Source organism: Eleutherodactylus coqui, chromosome 1 (assembly GCF_035609145.1).
Source record: "Eleutherodactylus coqui strain aEleCoq1 chromosome 1, aEleCoq1.hap1, whole genome shotgun sequence".
NCBI classification, from domain to species: Eukaryota; Metazoa; Chordata; class Amphibia; order Anura; family Eleutherodactylidae; genus Eleutherodactylus; species Eleutherodactylus coqui.
Window position 1 is genome coordinate 404,171,985 of NC_089837.1, and position 9,463 is coordinate 404,181,447.

The window sequence follows — 9,463 nt, forward strand, 5'->3', positions numbered from 1 at the left end:
AAGGGGCGTGAACTAAATTGCACAAATTTTTAGCATAAACTAAGCAAAATACTAGATGGTCTAAAGTTGGACTAGACAAACTTGAAATCTGACAGATTTATCATTCAGAAAAGCTACTGTGATAAATCTGGCTAATTTTAAAACTGTCTAATCTAAGGTCTCCTTCACACGAGCAAATGTGAAAACTGCAGCTCAATGCATCTGCACTATGAACGAGGTTGAATTGAGCGTGCATCGGCAAATTGTACTATACTTTTTGTGCACAGAGGGCATGTTCATTTGTGCATGGCAGACGAACACACCTTGTCTTAAAGGACTATTCAGCCTAATGAGGTCCAGATGTGTTCTTTTTCCAGCAGAATTAGGGTGCATTCAGATGACCGTATATCGGCTGGGTTTTCACGCCCAGCCGATATACAGCGTCTCTCTCTGCAGGGGGAGGAGGCTGAAAGAGTCGGGAGCAGTGCTCTGAGCTCCCACGCCCTCTCTGCCTCCTCTCCACCCCCCTGCACTATTTTCAATGAGGAGAGGTAGGACAGGGGCGGAGCTAATTCCCAGAACGTAGCCCTGCCCCCGTTCCACCTCCTCTCATTGCAAATAGTGCAGAGGGGCGGAGTGGGGTGGAGAGGGGGCAGAGTGGGGTGGAGAGGGGGCGGGAGCTCAGAGCACTGCTCCCGGCTCTTCCAGCCTCCTCCCCCTGCAAAGAGAGACGCCTTAGATCGGCTGGGCGTGAAAACCCAGCCGATATACGGTCGTCTGAATGCACCCTTACGCAGTGTTTTGTGCATTTGCGCACCTCCCACAGACTCCTATGGAGACCTTTGCTGCGCAAATGCACAGGAAAATAGGCCATGTCCTATCTTCTTGCGTGCATACAAAAACAGGAAATGAGAATGAACACATTGAAGTCCATGGGTTCTCTGCGTATTACGCACATAACTTTTGCATGCATAAATATGCTTGTGTCCTAGGGCCTCTTCACTGGACCGTATTTGTGGGTACACAGCTGATTTCAAGTCAAAATCCACACCCCTAGAGTGGATTTTTACTTTGTTTTGGATGCGGAAATACTGCAGAATTTGCAGCAGAATTTCCGCTGCGGACGTTCCGCAGCATTTCCACCCCAGTGCATTTGCGCAGCGGAAATGCTTCAAAGCCCGCAGCAAAGTGTATTTACAAATTTTGGTGCGGTTTATGTTTCTCATTGATATCTATGGCAAAAATCCACTACATTTCCACATAATAAATAGACAATCTGCAGATTCGTAATCAGAAACGGTTTTCAAATTTCTTGTGGATCTGCTATTCCCTTGGTGAGCTAGGGAATTACTGTAAATGCTGCGTAATTTTTGCAGCAATTTCACTAACAGAAATTCCGCAGCAGATTCTGCATGTGTGAAGGCAGCTTTACTCAGATTTCCTATAACTCTTGATGCATATTGTTCTCATGGTTCTATTTTGTAGTGTTCTAGAATCTAATTCACAAGTGGCATACTTTTTAAAGACAACCTAATATTATGTACAGGGAACAATGCATATTCTAACTTTTACAAGCATGCAAATGAATACATATAAGCAATTAGAATTCCAAATGAGTTATATAATCACCCTCACTTTGAACAAGCTTTTCTTGTTTTCTAGTAGTTTACACAAAGATTGTGTTGATAAGCCTTACAAAGACACACAAACACACAGGCCAAGCACACAACAAGCAGGAAGGTGCTCAGGAACAGGTTTATGGCATTACTGCCTGGCAACTTCTGACAGCTGAATGTGATGTGGTTTTGGTAGCTGATGGCTACACAAAGGAAAATGTCAGCTACTTAGTTAGTGTATGGAAACGCTTTTAGACCACAAACAAAGTGATAAAAACACAGAGTGGATTACAAATGCAGCCTGTTGATACGTCTGTTGGACATGTGAGTAAGCTTTTCAGCCATATACAGTTATTAAGGGCTCCTGTCCATGGGCGGGTTGGACTCTGCATGCGGGATTCCCACACCGAAGTTCGACCCGGTGACCCCTGCGTACCTGTCCAACGCCTCTTCTCTGTGCTGCGGATGTGCCAGCCTGCGCTCCAGCATGCACGCGCAGAACAGAGGACGCCGCACCGTCGCTATGGTGATGACACAGCTCCCGCTGCAATTCTGCAATGATGATTGCAGAATGGCCATGGGGCGGACGGCTTACCTTGACTTCAATGGAAGCCACCAGTGCATAGCCTGCATAAAATCGCAGCATGCTGCGATTTCTTCTCTGCAAGTAGAAAATCGCAATCGATTTCTGCTTGTGGGCAGGAAATTGCGTTTTTACATTGCATGCTGTGGGGCTGGATTTGCATTGCGGAGTCTGGAGGCAGAATCTCGCTCCGGACTCCGCAATGCAAATCCGTCCGTGGACTGGAGCCCTTACTGCAGATTTTTATGAGACTGTTACCACTAGTCTTGTACTGCTTTTATTATCTGGAAATTACTATTTGATTACTGACTAAGGGTCCATTTAGACAGGACGAATGTCGGGAAAATGATGCCCAACACTCGTCCCTGTGTGTCCTCGCTCCTGTGCTCCTGCACAGGAGCTAGTAGTGCTGGCTCGCTCACAGAGCGGCAGCAGAGTGTGGGGCAGCTGCAGGAGGTTTCTCTCCTTAATCTCCCCCGCCCCTCTCCATTGACTTAACATAGCGGACGTTCAGTACTGAACAGACGCTATTTACACTGAACGATGAGCGATCACTCATTCACACGACCCCGAGCGTCGTTTTCAGTGAAAAAATATGTTGCACCCTGAAAAACCCTCGCTCTGCAAAAATTCTTGGGAGGCCTTCCAATGGCTATATAGAGGCACCTGTAAGCTTTTCCCAGCATTGGACACTGGTAAAATGCCTCCCCCTCCCTTTCTTTGTCCAGCTCCCATAGGAGTCTATGATGCCCGCCGACGTATATCCGGCAAAAGATAGTTCCAGAACTATCTTTTTGCCCAGCGTATATGCGTCTGCGTGTATTTCAGTCGTGTATGTTCCATTTTTCATGGTTCGATGTTTTTACGTGTCCATGTGAACGGATGCATTGGAAACCAATGGCTCGAATGGTCGCATATATCGGTCAGGTATAAAAACATTGCCATTTCAGCGCTCATGGGAAAGAAGCCTGAGAGTGCCAGAGAAAGCCTGCTGAAGCTGACTGACAGGAGTTTCCGGCACTCGGAACTGCACTTGAGCAACAGAGCACAGTGCTTCCACCCCTGTCTGCTTCTGTCCTCCCATCCAGCACTGCTCACAGGATGTTGGAGGCTATGGACAGGAAAATAGTAAATATGGACAAGATGTTAGAGGAAGTGAAGATATTTTTCAGGAGGAGAGTCATGTGACATAGATAAAAAATGAAGAAGGTATTTAGACCATTTACTTTGAACCTATTACAAAATAGCTTAATGCGATTATATATGTTAGATTTTAAAATGTTAGTCTGTGCTTGGAAACCCCCTTTAAATCTGATTGTAATCCACAGACATCTTGGTTAGAAAATAGAAAATGACATATTTATTTTACTTGACTATAATATATATATATATATATATATATATATATATATATATATATATATATATATATATATATATATATATATATATATATAATTTTTATTTTCCCCACAAAAGTAGAAGATACTTGTGAATTGGCATATTTGTGTATTTGTCCATACTATGCACATTCTATAATAATTATCTGTGTATCTATATGGGACCTTTCACAGAGGACGGAATTATCCACAAGACACATCACAGATGCAGACTTTGTCACTTAGTGCAAATCACTGATTACATAGTATATATTAGTTCAGTGCACATTAAGAGACCTTTCGCACAGGACAGAATTAGTCAGTATGGACATTTCTACTTCACAATGTTATCCCTATGGGGCTTGGATTCCACACCTATTAAAATTTGTGCATTTTTACCAAAACATTCAATTAGACAGTGGAAAATCTTTCTGCTGTAGAATTAAAGATACCTTGTGGAATTGTTTTTGTGGATTTCTAACATACAGGAGATGCAATTCTGCCATTCAAATCTGTGTAAAAAATGCAATAAACTCCACAGAACGCATTCCACGGTTAAGAGTGCAACAAAATCCGCAGTAATAGACAAAATCCACATTTGCGCTGCATCCTGCAGACAATTTAGTCCCATGTGAAAGGTTCCTAACTGTTGATCTGCAGTAGCAAATTAGATAAGTACCTTGGAGCACACCTTGCAGAGTAAGATAACTAAATAAATAGACTTAATATTGACACATTTCCTTGAGATGATAGCTAGAAGAGAACTAGATATTATCTCACACATGGATAAATAGATAGATAGATAGATAGATAGATAGATAGATAGATAGATAGATAGATAGATAGATAGATAGATAGATAGATAGATAGATAGATAGATAGATAGATAGATAGATACATAGATATGAGAAGCATAGATAGATAGATAGATAGATAGATAGATAGATAGATAGATAGATAGATAGATAGATAGATAGATAGATAGATTTATCCAATTACCTATAATTTATAAGGATAATGTAATTGCAATTCTATTGAATCATATTGTATTCTAAAATGAATACCCATTAAGTAGTCTATTTCAACCATTACATAATAGATTCTTATAATTCCATGTAACATAAAGATTGGTTTGTCAACTAACAACCTTGAGCCTGTGTATATTTAAATTCAATAAATCTATCTATCTGTCTATCTATCTATCTATCTATCACATTCCAAATATAATGAGAAAAAAGGGACAGGACTGGAAAACAATTTGAGAAGAATGTTCTATTTTATATATATAATGTGTGATCTGTGGCAGCTCCCTTCATTGAGAGTTTAGCATTCTATTCTAGGCCAAATTATGTTTTCAAAAATGGATACAAAAATCTTGCGTCTGAATCAGATTGACAGAGCATTGTAAAGCAAGGTAATATTAGATATTGCTTGTGATAAGCAATATAAATCTCGAGCAATGGCTTAAAACAAGATAAATAAAATGTGCCGGTTCCAACTTCTTCCTTACAATTGTGAATCATAGAAAACAAAATCATACATAAATAGTTGAGCATAGCACGAAATGAATTCCCTCACTGAAAAACTAGACCTGTAAAGTGAATCCTTGGCAACCGTTTGTATTGTATTTTTATAGAGAAAATCTGTCTTTTGCTGAGGCCCATAAGTACCCAGCAAATAAATGGGAAAATACGTAAAATGTGGTGACTGTGTACTACTAGCGCATTGATGATGATCTCCACCTGTGCAGCTTCTGCGTGCTACTAAACGATGCCGGCAATGAAGGCGTTAAAGGGACAGCACATTGCACACTGGCACGCCACCTTGACACTGACAAGCCACGAACAGGGCGATCTCGTCCGGCCTGATTGTCAAGTCAATTTGTTACTTGTGACATATTTTGTGAAGGCACAGAAAAGAACAATGTGTAGGTACTAATAGGCGGCCAGATAAGATCTGAGGAAGAGGAAACCTGCAGCTAAAACTAAAGCATTCTCACGTACAAAGCAAAAGTGTAATTGTATAGAAAGCCGCACAATCCCGGACATCGCACACAACTCGCAACAACTTCCACTACTTGTAAGAAGTTCTAGGTGCCGCGGCTCCAACACTTGGCACGATCGCAAAGAGCTGATGGGGGATTGGGACATCACATATACACAAATACATACACAATCTGCACAGATAGATCTCACTGTCATCATGGCAATGCCAACCTGATGCCTCTTTGTAGCTTCTCATACAGGCAGGTGGCTGTAAAGCTGGAAGGTACTACGTATGAATACAGCCAGGCAAGAAGTGTTACTTTGTGGCTTTGCACATTGTATCCAGTCTGTATCACTACAGGCACTGCTTCCTGAACCTAGGTAGATGATATAAATACACGATTGTCATATTATTACTGATTCCTGCTACAGGTGAGGATGCAGGGGGTCGTAGTGCAGGCAGCAGCACAGCAATGAATGAGAGCTGCTGCAGCCCCTCCCAGCCACTTCCCTATCACACACCCACCTTTCTCTCCCGCCCAGTTTCAGTTGCCCAAAAACATCCCTTTCTGGTTTCCTGGCAGTCACAGTGAGGACAGTGCAGAACACAGGCAGGAAACTTGGACAACAACTACTAACTTGTGCTCTGCTCCGGATACTACTGTGGAGGATGCCATGTGTGCGGGGCTCAGCCTGGCCAGTGAGTGCTGGAGGAGATGCACAGGACAAGGTGAGGACTCCGGGGATCTGACATCTCATTGCACTTGTCGTTCGTGTGATTGACTGACTACAGGAGGGAGCACATTGCTGTCAGGAGTCAGAGGACAGCCCAGCAGCTAGTGTCACACAGTCACCAAGACCTCCTCAGCACACTGTCACTGCTGCTGCCTGCACTAACTTTCTCCTTGGTTCTCTATAGACAGGCAGGGCTGTCTGTTCTTCTACCTGTCCACCAGCGCTAAATGCGAGGCCCAGCACAATATTTCCATCTACTGCACGAGGGAACAAGTGTTCTTTGTCATCTTCTCACTATAATGACACCTTGATTAACTATAGTTCTGCCAACTCACTAGCACTTGGAAAGAGGAGGCATCTAGGACTTGCTGTGGAGTACTGATACAGGTGGAGATGTCTAAGCCGGTGGATCATGTGAAGAGACCCATGAACGCTTTTATGGTGTGGTCCAGAGCTCAGAGGAGGAAAATGGCCCAGGAGAACCCCAAAATGCACAACTCAGAAATCAGCAAGAGACTAGGGGCAGAGTGGAAGCTGCTGACCGAGTCTGAGAAGAGACCCTTCATAGATGAAGCCAAGAGGCTACGAGCCATGCACATGAAGGAGCACCCGGACTACAAGTACCGGCCCCGCAGGAAGCCCAAGACTCTTCTAAAGAAGGACAAGTTTGCTTTTCCCATGCCGTACAGCTTGGCCGGGGACCATGAAGGACTAAAGGTCGCCGGTTTGCACGGCGCCGGGATGCTTACTGACTCTTTGCTCTCCAACCCAGAGAAGGCAGCGGCAGCAGCTGCAGCGGCAGCCGCTCGCGTCTTTTTCCCACCATCAGCAGCAGCTGCAGCAGCGGCGGCGGCAGCGGCGGCCGGCAGCGCCTCCAGTCCTTACTCTCTATTTGACCTGAGCTCAAAGATGGCAGAGATCACATCCAGCTCTTCCTCTCTCCAATATGCTTCATCTCTCGGATACCCACAGTCTAGTGGAGGGGCCTTCCAGGGAGTGGCAGCTGCAGCAGCCGCAGCAGCCGCTGCCAGTGGTGGCCACACTCACTCTCACCCCTCTCCTGGAAATCCCGGCTATATGATTCCATGTAACTGCACAGGATGGCCCAGTCCAGGACTGCAGCCCCCCTTAGCCTATATTCTATTCCCGGGCATGGGGAAACCTCAGTTGGACCCTTACCCCGCCACAGCTTATGCAGCAGCATTATGACAGCATGGCAGCCCTTGGCAGGGCAATGGCACCTCAGCAACCAGGTGTAACTACATGTGGGACATATGAACTCGGTCCTAGGAAGTCCTCTGTGCGGAATTTCTAGCTGTCATGCATCATTATTGGGTATTTGTCTTTTTATGCTGTGAAATGGAAATATGTGAGCATTTGTTGTGATGCCACAGCTGTCAATTGCACAGATCATTTGTGTTACCCTACTGTGCATATCATGGTCCTTCAGTGTGGAGGTGCTTGTATTCATCAAAGTCCTATGCAAGTCCCTCTACTACTGAATCGGTGGGCATAAGGTCAAAAGCAAAGAACATTTCAAAAGTCACTTTTTGCCTCTTTCTGCACTTGTAAAAGCTGGATAAAATGGACGTGCTGATCATACGCTGCATGCACTTTCTGGACACTCAAGAAAGCTTTTTTTGATGGAGCTGGGATGTGGTAAATCTGTTGCCCCACTTTAAAAAAATACCTTACCCATGCCTTGGTGCAGAGAGTTATCAAGCCTAGGTCTAGATATGAGTAGAGAAAAACTATCTACAAGTTGGTACTAATGATGCTCTGAGCTTTCCATAACATTCAGGAAATCTAGGTACTTATTAGATAAAGGCTGTAACTCTCCAGCACAGTAGAAGCAGTCACACTGGAAGGGAAAGCAGGGTCTTCAAGATGATTGTAAATGTGTACATTGAAATGATAGCTCTTTAAATGAAAATTTGCTGCTCACTAATAATTCCAAGTCTAAATTCTAGAAAGAAAAGAAAACTTATAATATGTGACTCTTAAATTCGTTTCTCTATATTCCAGACATTAATTGTATATTTATTGTTTAGAAGAGTATAACTTGTTCGCCCCTGACGATCTAAACTTGGAATTTCCAGCTTCATCCATGTTTATTTTCGGCCCAGAAGGTCCATTTCTGTAGCAGCTACTATAGACTATTGAGTCCCATCCAGTCACTTATTCCGTTCTGGTTTATTTTTTGTAATGTGTACATTTGACTAATATTTGTGAATGGAGCTGGCTAACATGTACTTTTTAGTTTTTATTTTGGCTTTCTGTAATACAAAGTAAAGAAGAAATGGTTTTAACAATTTCATTCCAATGTCTTGTTTTGTGTGTGTACAGGTCTGCTTTAATATGAGATGACAAACTGTGTGTAGAAGGATTGAAAGCGCTGAACAAAGAGCTGAAATAAAGCCCATTATAGGTAAAAAGGGGAAAAAATCTTCTATTTCTTGTTGAGTATACTAACAAGATTTTTATCTGAATTGCCCTTACGTGCTTAGTCCAGGTGAAGTGTAACTTATCCCCTAAAGGCTGCCTTTGTTTCCTTCTTGAATGGATTTACCAGGAAATCTAAATCAAGTCATTGTTATCCAGAGCCAAAAACCAGATTTATCACATTTTTAATCGTGAATAGGAAAGAAGATAAAAAACAAGTCGTTGTATTATCTTAAGCATTCATGATTCAGCAGAACAGAGCCCATTGAGAAGAGTGAGGTGCACAGAGTATTACTGAGGTGTCCTATGACATTCTGAGAGGAGAAAGTTGCAGGGACACTTTATCTTGTTAGCACAAGAGCTTCCGAAGAAAATCCTTGTCATTTCTTCAAAGGGACCCAATATACAGGGGATAAGACACAGCGGCCCTGCTTAATATACATCTGCAAATGTGACTGTTTATATTGTACGTAATAATTGTGAGATTAGCTGCACTAATCTGGGAATGTGACATATTCTACTTAACGCACAGAATTAGATGCATTCAGGTTTCCATAAAATATACAAACTGTCCTATTATTACACGTATTTAATCTCCAATTTCTATAATTAAAGCGATCCCCTTAAATCTAGTCCTCATGGAGCTTGCAATATTCATCTGCTTGGGAGCGATTATGCAAAACTAATTTGGGCTGTCCAGGGGTAATTATCCCTGACACGGTTAATTAAATCCTTTCAAGACTT

General features: G+C 42.9%; 1 protein-coding gene across 1 annotated transcript; it reads left to right on the forward strand.

Moving 5' to 3' along the window:
* Positions 1-6,268: 6,268 nt before the first annotated feature.
* On the forward strand, positions 6,269-8,594 carry SOX21 (SRY-box transcription factor 21). Its single transcript, XM_066580605.1, has one exon. The coding sequence runs from the start codon at positions 6,671-6,673 to the stop codon at positions 7,484-7,486; it is 816 nt and encodes a 271-aa protein (XP_066436702.1). The 5' UTR covers positions 6,269-6,670; the 3' UTR covers positions 7,487-8,594.
* Positions 8,595-9,463: the final 869 nt, after the last annotated feature.